The sequence below is a fragment of the Sceloporus undulatus genome, chromosome 1, assembly GCF_019175285.1.
Source record: "Sceloporus undulatus isolate JIND9_A2432 ecotype Alabama chromosome 1, SceUnd_v1.1, whole genome shotgun sequence".
Classification (NCBI taxonomy): domain Eukaryota; kingdom Metazoa; phylum Chordata; class Lepidosauria; order Squamata; family Phrynosomatidae; genus Sceloporus; species Sceloporus undulatus.
This window is the reverse complement of record NC_056522.1, coordinates 341,051,584-341,071,473: the sequence shown is the minus strand read 5'-3', so window position 1 is coordinate 341,071,473 and position 19,890 is coordinate 341,051,584. Positions and strand designations below refer to the sequence as shown.

The 19,890-nt window shown below is 40.3% G+C and overlaps 1 protein-coding gene across 1 annotated transcript in view; it reads right to left on the bottom strand.

Annotated features, from left to right (window-relative positions):
• Positions 1-1,169: 1,169 nt before the first annotated feature.
• The window catches only part of LRRC74A (leucine rich repeat containing 74A), a 39,374-nt gene continuing 20,653 nt past the window's right edge, over positions 1,170-19,890 (bottom strand). The window contains exons 9-14 of the mRNA XM_042463620.1: positions 19,063-19,257; positions 15,487-15,582; positions 13,322-13,465; positions 4,758-4,865; positions 1,835-1,920; positions 1,170-1,378 (exon numbers count right to left, since the gene is read on the bottom strand). Coding sequence (XP_042319554.1) covers positions 1,315-1,378; positions 1,835-1,920; positions 4,758-4,865; positions 13,322-13,465; positions 15,487-15,582; positions 19,063-19,257 — 693 coding nt within the window. The 3' untranslated portion in view covers positions 1,170-1,314. The remainder of the gene's footprint in view (positions 1,379-1,834; positions 1,921-4,757; positions 4,866-13,321; positions 13,466-15,486; positions 15,583-19,062; positions 19,258-19,890) is intronic.

The following is a 19,890-nucleotide window of genomic DNA, read 5'->3' as shown; positions in this document are numbered from 1 at the left end:
TGTGCTCTGGCAGGCAGCAGCTTTTCAGAGTCTCTGACAGAGAGTTTTCCAAACAACTAGAGATGCCAGGGACTGAACATGGAATGGGGGACTATCTCCAAGTAACTCCTTACCACTGATTTATGGTTCCATGCTTAACATGTATTACAAGGTAGATTTGGCTTTATTTTTGTCATAATTATTAAGAGTGGAGCTTAGGAAGAAGCTTTTTGTTTGTTTGTTTTTTTGTTACCTTCAGTCACAGAAGATGTTCCATTATTTTATTCTTTGTGCTATATTATCTTGAGACCTTCTTAAATGATGATGATGATAGAACTATGTCTGCCTCTATAAGCACACTGGGGACTTTGCCACAGTTTGTTTGTATGTATGTATGCACTAGAATATTTATTATCTTGCCCATTTTTTAAATATCATAAAGTTTTTGGCTGTACTCTAAACCCAGTTGTAGGAAGAAAACATTATTCTCCCTCCCTTTCATAATACAGAAATAAAAACTGAAGAGGTATAAATGGATAGGGCATTGGGTTGGAGAAAGAATTTGGCCACTGTCATCCTTTCCCCTTTTACAGTTACCTTCCTACAAGCATTGGCTTGCGATCAAAATTCCTGCAGAACTCAGTAGGTCTTACTTTTAAATCACTGTCCATAGGGTCATGCTTTAAATATGAATATGTGCTCCTATATTTGATTTATATAGCAGGGAAAACCATTGCTACTGAAGTGTTTAAAAATAAAGAAATTGCAAGATGTCCTGGACATGAGGAGTTGCTCATGTGTCACTTGTCGCTTGAAGGACTGATTTTAAATGAGGTTGCTTCAGAACTGCAAAATGTGCATCTGTTCAGAGAGCACTGAAGCGACTTTTGCCATTCTTACAGAAGCTTGACGTTCTTCATCCATAAATATTTGATGATGACAATAGAACTAAAGCTAGCTCACACAAAATCACAGAAATACAAGTGGGAAAGTCATGTTGTGTGTCACTACTAATATCAAGGCAGTCTTTAATAGATGCCTCTGACACTTGCCTTATTCCACATGGCAACACTAAAATAATAAATCCTATGTTTGGAGAGAAATATAGTATTATTTCCACATGGTAGAAGTTTTTGGGTCCTACAGTCCCCTCTTTCAAAGGCTTAGAAATCACTCAGTATTGTAGCATAGTTTATTTTCTAAAGTCAAGACCTTAACCATCCAAAAGCTTCTCTGTTGCTAGGACTTAGCCCCCAAACCAGAGTGTGTTGTCTTAGCTTCCTGCCAGGATTTATCCTTCCATCTTTCACCAGCTGACCTGACTGCTGGACCTGATTATAGTTCTTCTGATTCCTCCTCCACCTTAGGCTCCTGCTCTGGTTCCGCAACTTTAAAATGACTAATTTGAAAGGTGAAGGAAAAAACAGTGAGGATTTATTCAAAAAGAAAACCCTTTAATTCAAGTTCCCCACCATCCCTCTGCCAATCCCACAATCTGAGTGAAAAGATGTGATTGCCGTAGGAAATACTTGAGTGCTGTAGAAAATTATTGTTGTTAACTGCCAGGTTACATCCACAAACACTCACAAAACTTTACTTTACTATAGATATGTGCCCAAGGCATGGAACTGAATGTCTACAGCCATGTTTTACACAAGCTGGGAACCTTTCAAAAAGTTCCCGCTATTATGCCTTCATATAGTTTGCTTTTGTTCTTTTATTACAGAATTTTGGAGGTTTGTTACTTTAATATTTTGATCTAGGTAATAATATTTGTATGCTTTTAAATATTTTTGAATAACTAAGGCAAAAGGTAATTAATATAATGCTCAATATAAACTTCTATAATCCTTACCTGTAGTCCACATAGCCTGTCCTGCCATGGTCCAATTTACGTACCAGTTCTGTGACCTGTTCCCGGTTGAGGGAAATCTTTGATTGCTTGAGACAGAACAAAAATAATATGACTGGAGTTATGTCTTGGCAATTCCATATCCTTTCTGTGGGCATACTGCAAAGTGAGACTGCTCATAACTTCTCTTGGTTGTCTTATCTAGTGTCTGAAAAAGTTGCTATGTAACAGAGGGGGGCAGTGGTGACACCATGCCATGTCAGCAGGGCACTAGGGAAGATGTGCAGGATCTCGTTCAGACGAGTAAGCAGGAGGGCTCCCATGATACAATAGGACTTGCTGATCATATCTGGAAGTCTATGAACTAACATAATACACAATATCATCTTCAACAACTTTCTCATAAGGCCAGTTTAAATTTGTAAAGTCATGTATACGATCATCTGACAGCTGCATCTTTTGCATAGGTTTGACAACTACACATGAAAAGATCTAGGGGTCTTAGTACCGTAAACCACAAGCTAAACATGAGTCAACTGTATGATGCTAATGCAATTGTAGTTTGCATCAAAGGGAGAATAATGTCCAGTTCAAGGGAGGTAAAAACAACTTTATTATGCTTTAGTCAAACCTCACCTGGAGTATAATGTCCAGTTCTAGGCACTACAGTTCTAAAAGGATACTGACAAGCTGACAGATGTCCAGAGGAGGGCAAACAAGCTATGAAAGGTCTAGAAATTTTCTAAATAATGGCTTAAGAAGCTGGGTATGTTTAGCCTGAGGAAGAGAAGACTGAGAAGTGACATAGCCATCTTTTAAATATGAAGATATTATCTAGAAGGTTGAATCCTCAGGAGCCCTGGTGGCACAGTGGTTAAATGCCTGTACTGCAGCCACTCACTCACAAACCACAAGGTTGTGAGTTCAATGCCAGCAAAAGGGCTCAGGGTCAACTCAGCCTAGCATCCTTCTATAGGACACTAAAATGAGTACCCAGATTGTTGAGGGCAATTAGCTTACAGTAAACCACTTAGGGAGTGTTTAAGTGCACTGATAAGCGGTATAGAAATGTACTTGCTATTGTTATTGTGTTTTGCTGTTTCAGATTAGGACACAAACCAATGAAATCAAATTGAAAGAAAAGAAATTCCACCCAAACATTGGGAAGAACTTCCTGATGGTAAGAGATGTATGACATTGGAATGGACTATTTCAGAAGGTGATGGGGTTTCTTTTACTGGAGGTCTTTAAACAAAGGTTGGATTGCAATCTCTAAGGAGTGATTTAGATGTATTTCTACATGACAGGAAACTGGATAGTCCTTGGATTCACTTCCAGCTCTATGAAGTTCAGAATCTAACATTCTCTAATTCTATCAATGGAGAGATCGTGTTGATTCAAAGGTAACACAGTTTGCCCATAATTAAATCACTGTCCCCAACTGCTTTAACCACAAAGTAAAAAAGTCAAAACTATTGATGTGGGGGCAGGGCAAGATGCAGCACCAAAGCTGCTTTTGCTGCTCCTACTTTCTCCCACTTCCCTTTATGTAGCAAACAATAATTATTTCATGGCTTACTAAATCGATTTACCTCTATCCACCTTAAATCTTAATTTGGGCAGCATCCTGATCTTATCAGAAGGTTTTTGCTGCTGAATTTACAGCCTGAATACAGCCCGGGTGCATCTCTGCTTCCAGGAGTCCGCATCATGGCTCTTTTTGGATCAAGCGGTTTTCCAGCTTAAGAAAATTGCTGCCGGAGCACTCCTGGAGGAATGGACCTGGGCTGTATTCGAGCAGCAAATTTGGTGGCAAAAACCTTCTGATACATTAGGATGCCACCCAAATTAAGCTTTAAGCCAGATAGAGGTAAATCAGTTTTAGTAAACCATGGGATAAGATCCACAGTGATCAAACCCACATTTTTAAAAATCTGGTTTTCAAAACTTGAACTTAATTTCTGGCTTCTTTTTTAAAATCTTTGTCTATATCTGTGTATCCTTAGACTTGGTGACGGTGGCGGTGGCTTCTTCTTCTTCTTCTTGAATTTTTAACAGTCCACACAGCCCCCAGAGACTTCCAGGAGCAGAAACTGACTCTTGTACCCACCAAAGGTGCCTGTCCATGCTACTGACTATTTCTCTCTCTCTCTCTCTCTCTCTCCCTCTTCTATTTTGCTATCAATGACCATGTTCAGTTCTCAGTTTTAGTTTCAGTAGCCAGTCTTGCCACTACCACAGCCAGTTATCACTGCCAGGTTTTGGCAGCTATCATTGCTTACTGGTAAATAATGAAGATGAAAATGGCATATAATCCATTGAAAGTACTGTATCTGGTTTGTTTTTAAATGCCAGCATTCACTGAGGCTACATCTACACTACAGAATTAATGCTATCTGGCACCCCTTTAACTGCCATGGCTCAATTCTATGGAATTCTGGGATTTGTAGTTTTGTGAGATATTTAGCCTTCTGTCAGAGAGCTCTGGTGCCACAACACATTACAATCCACAGGATTCCATACGATGGAGCCATTACAGTTGTATCAAACTGCATTAATTCTGCAGTATGGCAGCAGCCTGAGTTTCTGAATTTACCGTAACATGAAAACTCCTGCTTGGTTTCCAGTAATTACTCTTTCAAGCACACACAGGTTTGTGAATCCTGAAAGTTGTGTGTGCTGTGGAGGGCATGTCTACACTATAAATATAAACTGGCTTCATTCTTGCTTAATGGTTTTGGTTTCAGCCATAAAAAACAAACAAACAAATAAAAACATGAAAACATATTTCTGGGAAGGGGCTGGAAACCTCCAAACATACAGCTCTCATCTTCCTTGTGCATTTGCTACTGACAGGAATCATTGTGGGAAACCATAATATGTGAAATACTAAACTGTTCAAACTGCTTTATGTTTTGAATCCTACCAGGAGCATAGCTCTCCGAAACTCTGCCACAGGAATCTTCATGTTGCCATATTTGTCCATATTCTTAAAGAAATCCCAGAGTCTCAGCTTGTTTGTATCCACATAGTCCTAGCAATTGAAAAGAAAAGAAACACAAATGAGAACATAAATTTTAAACTCTCCACCACTTTCTCTAGATAGCATCATCTGCTTTTTTGGAACATTCAAGTTATATCTCCCACTCCATTTGCATCTTCCAATTCTGACATAAAAGGTACTTTTTCTTATTTGTTGAAACATGCCTCCCAGGTAAAATTCAATTATTCTTCTCCCTTCTGTCTACATGTAGAACATTGTCAAAACACTAGTGAGCAGACCTGGTTTTGCACATATTGGATTGGCCTTTGCACTGTGATATTCTTACAAATTTAGCACCTTATGCAACTATCAAAGTTAGATACCTTTGAGTTTATCACATGCATTTTTCAGCCCGATCCTAGCACTGGATGGGATTCAGGCACTGGACGATCCGGGCACTGAACAGGATTGGGCTGGAACAGGTGGAAACGGGTTTTATCACACACAAAATTGCTGCTGCACTGCCATCCAACGATCAGCCGTCCCCCAGCCATGCTTCTCCCGGCGATTTTGCTCCCACAGAAGCTTTCCATAGTACCAGGAGCCCTGGTGGCGCAGTGGTTAAATGCCTATACTGCAGCCACTCACTCACAAACCACAAGGTTGTCAGTTCAAGACCAGCCAAGGGGGCTCAAGCTCAAGTCAAGCTTGCATCCTTCCGAGGTTGCTAAAATGAGTACCCAGCTTGTTGGTGGCAATTAGCTTACACTTTGTAAACTGCTTAGGGAGTACTTACATGCACTGATAAGCGGTATAGAAATGTACTTGTTATTGCTATTACTACCAAGATCGGTCAGCAGAGCACGGCTGAAGGATGGGTGATGGTCAGGTGGCAGCACAGCAGCAATTTTGTGTGCGATAAAACCCATCTCCCCCCCCCCGTTCCAGCCTGACCCCTTGCAGTGCCCAGATCGAGCTGAAAGGTGCATACAATAAACTCCCTTGTCTCTGAGGTGAATGAATTCATAATCTGTAAACAGATTAGCCAGCATGATGTTGTAATTTGAGTTTTGGACTATGTCTCTGCAGACCAGGATTTGAATCTTGGCTCAGCTATCTGAGTGATCTTAGGCCAGTCACACCCTTTCAAACTCAGAGGATGGGAATGGCAAACCCCCTCTGAAGAAACTTGCCAAGAAAACCTTATTATAGGTTCACTTTAGGGTTGCCATAAAGGATCAGAGATCAGGAAACTACTTGAATGCAAACAACAACAACAGCAGCAGCAGCAGCAGCAGCAACAATTCTGCTATCCCCCCCCCCCCAGAAATACAGCCATTGATTTGGGGGCAGTTGAACCTTGTTATAATTGCAAGACCACCCTAGAATCAGTAGATGCAAAAAGCTGACAGTAAATAATGGATCAGAACCATAATCCGAGGCTGGATGGTTGGTGAATGTGGTATTTTGTTTTCCCCTCCAAAGATGGTTCCTGGTTCAAGCCATTGCTTCTGTGCTCTGCTTTCTTTCTTGCACTGTACTGTGCAGTCTCAAGTGCTCTGGATGCAGCCTTTCCCATTCTTTGTACTGCCATGAGCTTTCATTTGCTCTTACTGTAACTTTTGCTAGTCATTTTTTTCTTGTAACCTAGCTTCTCATAGAACTCCTTCTTTTAAAAGTAGCCATTGTTCTATGATATAATGATATCATGGTTAGAGACGTTTATCACCAAGAATCTTACAGATTATTCATTCTTTATTTTTTAAAATATGTAACTGCTTTGCCAAAATAATAAAAAAAATGTTTCTCTGCACTGCTATAACACTATATTCAACTTTAGCTGCCATATCAACATCCTGTGGGATTCCGGGGTTTGTAGTTTAGTGAGGCCCAAGGGTTCTCTGGATAAGAATTCCAAATATCCTTCTCTAAACTGGAAATCCCAGGATTCCATCAGATGTTGCCCTGGTAGTTAAAGTAGAATAATAGTGCTATAACAGAGTAGTGTGATAAGGCTATTAAAATCATCTTATGCCTGATGATCCCACACAAGCTAGGCTTCCTGACACTATTGATGCTCTTTTTTATGATCTCTTAACTTTAAAGGCTTTTCAAGGCTATGTAAGACAATCTTTCCTATGCATGCCTCAAATAGATATGTCAGTTTTTAGTCCAACATCCATCACATTTCTGATTTCTCCCTGCTTGATGATCAGTCACTAAATCGACATAATAGGTTTTCTCTGTGCTTTGGGAGATTAAGATGGAAAATGCTTCTTCCTGCATGAGCCTTTCTACATACCAGGTTAAGTGGCTGGATGAGACCTCACTCCAAAATCTTCAATCTAAAGATAGATTGGTTAGGATGAGCAGCAAGGCTGGTCATTTTATCAGAGGTACACTTCTTATGTAACACCCTCCCCAGACCAGTGCTGCTTTCTCTTTTAAGTGAATTTTAAAACCCAAGCTATTATGACAGCCTTTGAGGAGGACACTTTGATTATCATTTTCTCAGTTGCTGGGGGAAAATTTTACATCATTTTAGTGCTGCTGGTTTATTTTTTTCAGCTTGTTAACAGTGTGTGGTAGGTTTGAGTTGTTTTATGATGATGGACTTATAAATCCAAAAGCTGGGACAGAAGCAACATGACCCAGCCTTGAATTTTTCAGCACTTTTAGGGTGCAGTGGCTGGTGTGCAAGTGGTCAGACAGTACAAGAGAAACTAATATTTTAGGGGAAAGGAGAAAGAAAGAAACATATGATGGATGGACTGGAAATGGGAGCTTATCATTAAAGAAAAGACGGCAATATCCTCCTTAAATATTTTCAACAAAAATTTTCCCAGCTGCCAAAACTTGATGCAGCAGTAGTTGGTCAGTCAGGCTCTCATGTCTTCTCCTAATGTGCAGTTTGAATAATGACACTCCTGCATCACTCCAGATGCATTATGTGTGCTTTATGAGGTGATGCTGGTGGAATGATACAGCTTCACTTAGACAATGTATTAATGGGAAATATGTTAATCCAGTTCACTGCTTGCTGTTGCTGATGCTGATTAGGAGTAATCAGGAAATCTATGCTTTAAAAAAAAGAAGAAGAAAAGAATAAGCACTCTTTGTAAATGAAAACAGTGCTTCCTTACTTTTTTTGGTAAGCCCCTAATACCTACGCCCATTTTCTTTCTTTCTTTCACATGCTTCCCTCCCCCAATATTGTTCAAGAATTCCTCATGGCTGTGTTTTGTATTTGGGGCTCTTAGCACAAGAGCATGTTTTCCAGCTAGCACTAATAGAAATTATAAATGACAAGGATGCCAGCCTCTTGCAACAATATGTCCCAACATGGGATTTAGGCTGCAGTTGTATACAGGTGGCCTGCATGTTACATGAGTACATATTATGCAGATCCAATTGTATGCAAATACCCCCTCTATGCTGCTAGTGCTACCTTGTGCTGCTTGTGTTATCCTGGGCTACTCATGCTATCCCATGCTGCTTGTGCTGTTTGCACTACCTCAGGTTCAGGATTGGATGACTGTAGCTGCAGAAGTCAGCTGCTGGAGGGCAGTCAGCGCTGGAGTGGCGGCAGTGGTGGACTTGGGGGTGGCGGTGGCAGTCCTTCTCTGGCTCTCTCCAGGGTTGAGTGAGCTATTCTCATCTTTCTATGGTGTAACTAATGTTGTAGCTGCATCTTCCTCCTCTTTAGCCTTTGGCGCAGTCACCAGGTGAGGGAGAGGAGTGGGCACTGATGATCCTGAAGATGGCTTACCAGGCTGTCCCAGTGGCAGTAGCCCTGGAGGGGGCCTGCAGCATAGTCCGGGAGGAGACATGGAGTGGCAGTGGCCTTCACTTGTCTGCCTCTCCAGCTTCTTCCTCATTTGTTAAGTCCTGGTAGTGTAGTGGTTAAATGCTGGTACTGCAGCCCTTCACAGCCACAAGGTTGTGAGTTCAATTCCAGGCAGAGGGCCAGGATCCACTCAGCCTTGCATCCTTCCATTGGTCACTAAAATGAGTACCCAGCTTGTTGAGGGCAATTAGCTTACACATTGTAAACCACTTATTATACTAAGTGGTATGTACTTGCCATTGATGTTGCTATTAGTCCATCAGCCTGGTCCCTCCACACTTCCTGGGCCACCTGTGGCAGATGCTGCTGCAGCACTGGCATGTTTACACAGCAACACCTTTCCCCTCCCTTCCCTGCAGCCAAGCTTCAATTATAATCAGGTCAATGCTGATGGATTTTGGCAGTCGCTGTGTCCTCATCATTAATTTCAGGTAAGAAAAATAGGATTCCAGATTCAACATGAAACAGTGGTGTGGGAGCATTTTCTGACTTCTTTGGGGCATGCATCATTTGAAGGTCATGCCGTCAAAGTGGCCAGAGTCTGCCTTGTTTTGCCTGGGTGTTCTAGGCCTGGGATTGAGAAAGGCATCTATGAAAGAACTGGACAAGAACATAAAAAGTAAAGACATTTTTAAAAAGTCAGCGAGTACTGAGAATACCATGGTTGGCAAAGACAAATAGGTTCTAAAACAGATAAAATCTGAACTCTCTCTGGAAGCCAAGATGACTGAATTGAGGCTGTGGGCCACATTGTAAGGAAAAATGAATAATTAGAAAAGACAACGATGCTGGGAAAGGTGGAAGACAGTAGAAAGAGGGGAAGACTGAACACCAGATGGTTACACCCAGTCAAAGAGACTACAGGCCTGTACCTGCAGGACCTGAACAGAGAGGTAGAGAATAGGGAGCCTTGGAGCTATCTCATCCACAGGGTCACCATGAGTCAAAGTTGAATCAAAGAAACTAACAACAATCCCTCATTGCTTTAGCTTCTGAAATGGAGCAGATCTGATATGCACTGGGTGGTATGGTGCTTATATCATGTTATTAGCCTAAACACCCTCAATAAAGCATGAAAGAGTAGGGCAGGACAGAAGCAGAAGCCAGCCTTTGTACCACATACTATATTCCTCCTCCTTCATTTAGTAAGGATGCAGCCCTTTAACTATAAAAGTAGCCACAACATTAGTTACAGTATGAGTGATATTATCACACATTAACATACTGTATAATCATTGTGCAACTTAGTCAAGTCTATTTATTTCAGGAAGGAATTAATTACATACTACTTAGAATTGTAACTAGGTACTTCTGAGCATTGTGCTCAAGGTGTAGGAAATATGAGCAAGTCAAGCTGCAGAACATCATTTGCTCTCCAAAAGTAATAGTATTATCTAACCCAACAGCACCATCTGGTGAAGCTTGTAAGGACTGCCTGATTTTGAAATTAGGAAAAGTCAAGTTGTATTTACTGAGATCTGCATGTTAACTGAAAGAAAGAAATTGGTAGCATGAATTTTTGTAGACTTGACCTGACTTATCATATCAATAGGCTCATGTCTATGAAAGCTCATAATACCAACTACTTTGTGAAGTCGAAGGCTTTCATGGCCAACATCCATAGTTTTTGGTGGGTTTTTCGGGCTATGTGGCCATGTTCTAGAAGAGTTTCTTCCTGACGTTTCATCAGCATCTGTGGCTGGCATCTTCAGAGAATGCTTGCCTGGAAAAAGTTGTGTGTGTGTGTGTGTACTGTGTGAGCCTGGGAAGATGCTAGCCACAGATGCTGACAAAACGTCAGGAAGAAACTCTTCTAGAACATGGCCACATAGCCCAAAAACCCCACAAAAAACCAACTACTTTCAGTTGGTTTCCAAGGTGCTACAAGATCCCATTGCATACTGATTTTCCTGACTAACATGGCTATGGCCTTTATCACACAGGAGGCAAGCACCATTAAATCTGTGAATATCCTGCAACAACAGGATTGTTTTCAGACAACATCATCATTATTCTGGCATTCTTTCATGGGATTTTTCTGTGAATGGAAAGTGGCATGATTTTACTGCTTTATTCATGGGTGAATGGCGATGTCATGGGGCATCATTTGAAAACACTCCCTTTATTGTGGAATATTAACAGGATTTAAATAGCAATTGATTTACAGGATGCGGGTGCTTGCCTCCTGTGTGATAAAGTCCTATGTCTTTGAATTCTGAGATCTTCATGTTATTGAATCAAATAGATTTATTTGCTGTTGGTGCCAAAGGAATTGGAGCAAAGCTTTTAAAACTTATTAGTTTAAATTGTACACAAAATGAATCAGTTTGATTAGTAAATTCTTTCCCTCCTTTTCTTTGTTTTTCTGGTAAAATTATAAGGTGCTATAATTATATGCAATAAAACTGGCTGATTTATATTGTATCAAACCACTGATCCATCTAGCTCAATTCTGTTTACATTAACTGGCAGTAGCTATTCAGAGAGTTTGTAACAGGGGTCTTTTTCCATGCCAGAAGGTGAATATGCAGTATTTTACATACAGAGTACTTCTTTTTTTGCAACATTACACTAATAGCTGTTTTTTTTATAAAAAAAACCCTGAGAATGTTTAAAATAGCAACATATCTGCCTTTCTGAAGTTGAACCCCCAATCTTCTGAAATATCATAAGTGGTAAGGAATACCAAGTACACTTGTCCTTCCATATTTGCTAGACTCCCGTGAATATGGAAAAACTGCAAATAACAAAAACACCACATTTTTACCTGAGAGGACACCTCTCTAGAAATATCTAGGTCCTCCAGTGCAACTCTGTGATCAACGTCAGACACTGACCATATAACTGCACCGGAGGAGCTACAAATGCTTAGTAGTGTATTCTCTCTAGGAATCTCTAGGTCCTCCAGTGCAACTCTGTGGTCAACGTCCGACGGACAATGACCATAGGACTGCACTGGAGGAACTACAAATGCCTAGTAGAGTATTCTCTGTAGGAATCTCTGGGTCTTTCAGTGCAACTTTTAGTTAAAGTTGACCATAAAGTTGCACTGGAGGACTTAGATAGTCCTAGAGAGAACATATTAATCAAATCCATAAATAATCAGATCCGCAAATATTAAAGCCTCAGATATGGAGGGATGAGTGTAATATCATCACCTCTTCCAGCTGATATAAAAACCATGGCCTATATAGAGAAGTAATGCTATTATTCTGAGTGTAATGACTTTACACTCAACTTCTCATGCAACAGATGACTGTAAATACTTAGCTTAAAGGCTGAATAAAAACAGATCTAGTTTGAGCCATTCAATAGAGACAGTAGGTGATGACAGGAGACAGCCATCACAGCTGTTGCTTTGGAAACTGAAGGGATTCGTGAAATTTTTGTGACTATATGGAGCATGTTTGTCTTTCCATAGTAGAGTGAAATCAGGTAGGTGATTTTGCTGGGAGACACCCTTGGTGAAGAACAGTGGAATAGAAAAAGGACCCAAAGGACAGCTAGACTGCTGCCACACTGCAGAAATAAAGCAATATGACACACTTTAGCTGCCATGACTCAATGCATGTAATTCTGGGATTTGTAGTTTTGTGAACTATTTAACCTTCCCTGTCATAGAGCTCTGGTGCCCCACCAAATTACAGATCTCAGGATTCCATAGCACTGAGCCATGGAAGTTAAAGTGGTATTAAACTCTATTATTTCTGCAGTGTGGCAGCAGTCACAGACAGGCAGAGTTGCTATCCATGATGGCTTGAAATTTTGTAACCTATGTATTCTACAGTATAACATTCCTTTAAATATATCTCTACTAAAGCATGATTGCCCAAATCTGGGTCAAAACCAGCATGCATGGGAGGGAGGAACTTAGACTACCCATCCCATTAACTGTTTTTATGTTTTCATTTGAGCTAAAAAAAGAAAGAAAAGTCAATTGGCATGTTACTCCTACTTCAAAATATAGTGGGTGCAATCCTACATCAGAGTTGCGTAGTGTGAACCTTTGCATGCAGAGTTACGCCATGACTGTATTTCACAACTGTTATGTTGATAGCAAGTATGGAAGCAGACATGCAATGACTCTGTGTGTACAACTCTGCTTTCCTGATCATGAAATACATATGGACACTGCACTTTACACAAAAGTGTCCAACCACTTTGTTGAGAAACTTAATGCATGCATAAGACAATGTCAGGATTCTGTCCAATGTTTCTGCAACAGTAGTGCAGCCTTAAGGTAAGATGTATGTGAACAACTAATATGGAGTTACTGCTCCAAAAACTGAATTTGATCTAAAGAAAGCAAGTTTATTCTTTTTGTCATTGCTAGTGTGAATCCTTTCCCCATAGCTGATGTGCTAGGATAATTTTAGACCTTGGATTTAATGATCTTATGGGGATAACTCACCTTTAGATGGAAATGTGTATTATTCCACATCCTTAAAATTGTCTTATGGGGATGGGGAGGAAGCTTTTTGGGTTTTTTTAAAAGGGAATTTGTTTGTTTCCTAATGGGAAAACCCAGCCCTTCTTTTTTGGGGGGCTTTCTCATCACTGCACAGTGGGCCCTACAGTGTGAAGTCCTGCTGTAAAGGAGCTCCTGAAATGACAAGGATAAAAATGCATTCATTGTAAGAGAGACTGAAGATACTCTCACCTGAATCACTTTCATAGCATCTGGACGTCTTTCTGTTTTCATGGCAATGTGGCCTCCAACTCCTCCGTATATGACATCCAGCTCAGGACGTATCTCTGAAACTAAATCAAGCAGCTTGATGAAGCTGTCATTCACCAGCACATTCTGAAACAGAGCAGACAAGAGACTGGCCTTAACACAGACAGAAGGAATCCCATTCCTACATATAGGCCTATTGGAATAAGAACCCTAGAGCACACATCTGTTCAGGCTGGTTTACATGTCCCAGATCCTGGGCTGTGCCATGCAATCAATCAGTCAGTCAGTCAGTCAGTCAGTCAGTCAACCACCCAACCAACTAACCAATACAGTGGTACCCCGGGTTACGAAATTAATTCGTTCCGCGGTTAATTTCGTAACCCGAAATACCTTCGTAAGCCGAATTCCCATAGGCGCTAATGGAAAAATAGCTCTCTGCTGCCCTCCGGTGGCGGAAAATAGCGCCGCGGTTTTTTCGTAACCCGAAGAAACCTTCGTAAGCCGAAGCAATAAATCCCTATGGGATTTTTTCGTATCCCGAAAAATTCGTAACCCGGCGCATTCGTATCCCGGGGTACCACTGTAGTGTAAACCTTCTCCTAATCCACTCTAGATGCCCTATTTTTGAGTTAGGATTACATTGTAACTACGGTAATTTATATAAATCCAAATTCTGAGTCCAAACTCAACATCTAGAAATATGGATTTTGCCATCCATACAAATTTACACACATAATTCCAGAAATGTTTTCATTTTCTTTGTCTGACTCCATTCTCTCCCCCTACCACCACCTCTTGCTAATTTGCTAAATGTATTTTAAGTTTGCTAGTCATGGGGAACCTTGTGGTTTCATACATAATTTTTATTTAGCCTTTTGCAGTTTTAGCAAATGAGGTCCATATTCTATGAAGCAAATATTTGCAAGATGGAAAAGTGGAAATCTTCTTAAATTTACAGGACTAAAGATCCTTGGAAAGCTAATTTCTGCACCCAAAGATGTGTTGGAATAAACACCCAAACTGTTTTGAGTAAAAGGTAAATATGTTTATTATAGGTATTACATCTACCGACAGAGATACAAGCTCGGGGTGCTATGGCTAGCTACAGGTCAAAGAAAAAGAGATTCTAGATTGAGAACAGAAGGAAATGAAATTGTTCTGAGAATGCCTGTAGTTGGGAAGGAAGAGACAGATTAGGCAAGATAAAGAGAGAAAACTCCAGGAGATCCAACCTACCTTGCTCCCTGTAAGCACATAGACCTTAAAGCTAGCATGGTTGCACTCCACTTGTAACATTTTCTGTCCTTTTGGTGAACTGCAGCACACATAGTGCTTTCCCAAAAGTGAATCAGTGAGTTAAGAGAGACAGGAACCCCTGGTTTTCCCTTAGAACCCCTTGTTTCTCTTTCAAGAATCCTAGAAACAGGAGCAGAGTTGTTATCTCTGCAAAGTGGAATCCACTGCTGCTCAGAAAAACACAATGTTGCACAAATGGCCTAAAGTTAGTAATGGGGCAGAGGGGCAACAGAAATATTCATCAGTTGTGAGATACTCTGAGGTACAATAGGGGCTATTGATATAACTCTATGAGTGTGTCAATCCTCATGTAGTATGAGGAGGCAAATATCCCCCCTGTTAGCCAAATCTCATCCACAAAGCACCTCCAAAACCACACCGGTGATCTCCTTCACTTAGCCTCATGGAATCCTTTCTGTTAAAATTTATTGTGTTCCAAAGGCAGAATAATCCAATTGTAATTTTATCCAATGTATTTTTGTCTTGAATCCTATGCACTTACTTGAAAGTTAATACCATTGAGCAAGTTGGTAGGTACTTAAAAGTAAATAGGAGGAAAATTAAATATGAAGAACAGACATTCTGTAACTTTTCTCTTTCTGGTTGTCATCAGGTATCCTTGCTATGAGCCACTGCTTTTGATGTATGGAGAAAATGTTGCAATATATTTGTATCACTGAGGAAACTGAAGAGCTGTCAGACTGAAACTCCTCAGCTCATTCACCTCTGGGCTGATATGGAAAAGGCTGCTCAAAGACAGATCATGAAAGATTTTATGGAGATTTCAACATTATAAAGTTCAAGGGCTACATATATATTTCTGAATTATCCCACCCCTAGGCTCCTCTTACTGAGATGTTGATTTCTTCCATTCTGGATTTTGAATTCTTCCTAACAGCTGTGACTAGAGCAATCGCGCCCTCTACTGTCACGGGATTATGAGACATCTGTGAGGAAAAGAAATAGTTGATTAGCTGACTATTGAAATGAATGTACTGTGAGTATACCACGGTCCTGAGGCTAAGAGATGCCTTGAATCAGAAAGTTGGGCTTATCCAAGTTATGCCACAAATGTAGTATGGTCTTGGCCAATTCATGAGCTGTTGGTCTCAATTCTCAATCTATAAAATGGGAGTGTGGAAATAAGGGTGGTGTAGTGGATCAAACATTGAACTTTAACTCTAGAGGTCAGAGACTGAATCCGCACTTGGACATGGAAACTCATCTTAGGCAATTCACAATTTTTCAGCATCACAGGAAGGCAAAAGGTGAACCTGTTCTGAATAAATCTTGTCAAGGAAACCCAATGTTCATTTTAGGATTGCCATAAGTCAAAAATGACTTGAAGGCACACAACAATGAAGTCAGAATAACAGAGCTATGAGCAGCATGGATGCTTGTAAGCAAGTGGAAAGCACTTGCAATTCACTGCCATTGACAGATGATAGAAGGAAAAAGGACCCCTAGGAGATGGAAACAGAAGGAGCAATAGGCCATAGCTACCTGGAGTGCTGTCTGCAGTGTTCAGCATGGACAAATTATGTCATTACTCTTCTGTGTTATGATGATAAATATTGAAGTGCATGCTAGTTCCTATAGCAAGACCCCCAATCTGAGTTCAAAAAATGAAGACAGCAATGTTCCAAATGTGTGCTTGTGTGTACACACATACAAACACTAATTTAGACAATATATTACAATATATGCTGTTTTCAGCAATATATTATTGCTGGGAAAATCCATTTCTGTACTCAGAAATGCAATGATGAGTAATGCAAACAAGCTTGGGGTTGTTGTCAAATGATGCCACCATCCTTGCTAATCAAAACATCCTGTCTCTTGAGGCCTGTGAGCTGTGGGTCTACTACACAACTACTATCCTATGCCTGGCATTACTAGGCAGCTCCTTGGTGCTACAACAGGCAGAATTGGCTTATTCCTTCCCTCTGCTGTCTGCTCTATAGAAGCAGAATTTGAACTGTAAAATACTTTTGCTTTTTAAATGAGCTAGTGTGGTGTAGTGGTTAGAGGAGAGTTATGGGGGGATGTGTGACCCACTAAATATTGTTTGAGTGCCACTCCCATCAGGCCCTGATCATTTGCTATGCTAGTAAGGGCTTATGGGATGTACAGTACAACAACAAATGGAGGGCCACAGGTTGCCCATGCCTGGTTTAGTGCTCTAGGTTGGAATCGGATTAATCCAGTGTTACCCTAAATCTAATGTGTTCAAAGAAGACACTCTAAAACTAATCTGAATTTAAAGGAAGTAATAATTAGCTCAAACTGGTAGATTTAGAGTGGCTGGGGTAACTTGGTCTTGGGGATCTATCCCAGCTTTACAGGATCAGGATCCCAAAGTATACAGAAATCCAGAGGCAAGTTTCCAGAGAACAAAAACAAACAACCATGCACGTACACAAGGACTAGAGAAATCAAAGTGTTAGACTGGAACAGAGTAAGGCATCACTAATGGGGATACTGCACCTGAATGGATCCTGGTTCCGAATTGCTGTTAGTCTGGAAATGAAAGAAGGACTCAATCGCTCCTTTAGCAATGGAGGGTGTCAAGCAAAAGAGGTGCTAGCCTAGCAAACCAGCAGATATTCTGCTTATTTGGAGCTTATTCTGCATATTATTAGGAGCCCTGGTGGTGCAGTGATTAAATGCCTGTACTGCAGCCACTCACTCACAGCCATAAGGTTCTGAGTACAATACTAGTTAGGGACTCAGGGTCAACTCAGCCTGGCATCCTTCTATAGCTCGCTAAAATGAGTACTCAGCTTATTGGGGGCAATTAGCTTACACATTGTAAACTGCTTAGGGAATGCTTAAGTGCACTGATAAGTGGGATAGAAATGTACTTGATATTGCTATTTGCTGGCCTAAGCCAAAGACACAATGAAAGGGTACCCATATTTATAGTAAATTCATGCCTTGAGGCAGAATCCAAGGGACTGAAAAGACCAAGTAGTCCTGGAATGACTTTGAAATGGGTTTGGATTCACTTTGAAGTAGTTCAGGTTATTTTGAAAGAGTTTTCCAAGGTAGTAATAACAGAGTGTGAATGGAAGCGATGGATGCGCATTTCCAGACAGAGACAATTAATGCGCAAGATCTCCCAGATTTTGTTTACCATATCTGTAGCCCTTTGTTCTTTATGAATCCAAAATCCATTCATCAATCTGAGCCCCCCCCCCCATGTATCTCCTGTTTACTAGCCTCTTTGGTTATGGCTTCCACAATTGGGGTTATGGAGGGGTCGCCCAGCTTTGTTTTATTACATCTCTGATATCAAAAGAGGAGGGGAACCCGTGGGCATAGTAATACCAGTTCACATCTCCACAGAGCCAGGAAATTCATTGCGAGACTTTGGACTATTCATTTTCTCTTCCTCAGCCTGGTGTTCCTCATAGGGTTGCTGTGCAGATAAAATGGAAAGATGTAGAGCCCTGCATGCCTGCTTTATCTCACTGGAGGAAATGCAGGCTATAATGTAACTAATACATTCATAATTAAATAGAATATTCTGTAAGCATTGGATTTTTAGAGCATCATGAATTATTGTATGTCTAAGGGTTAACACTACCAGCTTACTTGGCTCAAGAGGGAAAATATGGAATTTCATCACCCATCTGAGCTCCACTCCTAATCTTCATATTTAAATTGCTTTTAATTGTATGCTTGTAAATTATTTTTAATACTATTGATAGATGAATTACATTTTAACGGTTGTATGATTTTAGTAAAAATGAATATTTAACTTTTGTAAGCCTCCTTAATTCCCTAGACTGGGTAAATGTGGGAAATAAATAAATAAAATTTCTGAACATAGTGGCTGTAAAGGAACATCTGTTAAAATGGTGGATTTATTTTGGAATTGTTCGTGCTATATATTGAAATAACTTCAACTGAGACTTCAGTGTGATCCAATCTGATACCTAAGTGAGAACTAGTAAGGGAGTCAAGGAACCGGTCCATTTGCTTCTGGCAAACCCAGAAGCAAAATGACTCGCATTAACCCAAAAACAATAGTAGACACTTTCTTATTTTTATTTTAAAGGCCATTACACTCCCCCTTCTCCGGACCAGCTGGCAACCCTATCTCTATCAAAATCCAAATCAATGTAGAAAATAACCTTTTTCAGCTATAGTGATAGAGGTACAAAATCACAACATCATTAAAACATTGTGATCTTTCAGGTCTTTCTTATTTTCCTTCCTCTTTACTCTACAGTATTTTTACTGCCATCATTTTCAAATAAGTCCCTGGAGCCCTGAGCTCTACAAACATTTTAAAAAAGAAGAATATTTTGTATTTCTATTTCTGTCAACAGCTCAGGAGTTGCACAAAACAGCAGTGATGTCACATATAGCTCACACAGCTTGAGCTCAATTCCAGATCAGCTAAGGAAATAAAATCCTACCTTCAAGATTCTAAGGCTTCCATTAACTTCTAAGCCCTTGCACAGCTTTACAGTCCCCTCGTTGTTGATGTGATTGTTGCTGATATCCAGTTCAGTTAGCACCATGTTGACCTTGAGAGCTTCTCCAAGGGCCAGAGCACCTTCATTTCCAAAGCCATTCCATGCAAGGTTAAGTATCTTTAATGATCCATTAGCCTCCAAAAAGACAGAAAGAAGAAATCAACATTCACCTGCGCTTTTACCTAGAATTTGTACCTAATCTTTGTATTTCTTCCGGGAATTAATTTTGGTGCTGGGAGATGGAAACATGTTTTGAATTAAATCAACAATGAAATATAAATGTATTTTAAAAAGTAAACATTTTAAATAGTTTAATAGTTTAAATAGAGTTGAACAGATACCATGGACTGCTAAAAAGACAAATTAAGTCCTAGAAGAAATCAAGGCTGAATTCTTCCTAGAAGCCAAGTTGACATATCATGAGAAGAAATGACTCACTATAAAAGACAAGAATGCTTGGTAAAATAGAAGGCAGTAGGAAAAGAGGAAGACTGACTTCCAGGTGGATAGACTCAATCAGAGAAGCCACTGCCCCGATTCTGCAAGACCTGAGCTGGGCTGCTCATGATAGGGTGACTTGAAGGTCTCTCATTCATGAGGTCATCAGAAGTTGACTTGGTGGTAGTTAACAAGAAAGGCAAGCCTATCACAAGAGTTTCTTGGCAAGATTTATTCAGAGAGGGTTTGCCATTGCCTTCTTCTAAGACTGAGAGAGTTTGATTTGCCCAAGGCCACTCAGTGAGTTTCCATGGCTGATCAGGATATTTA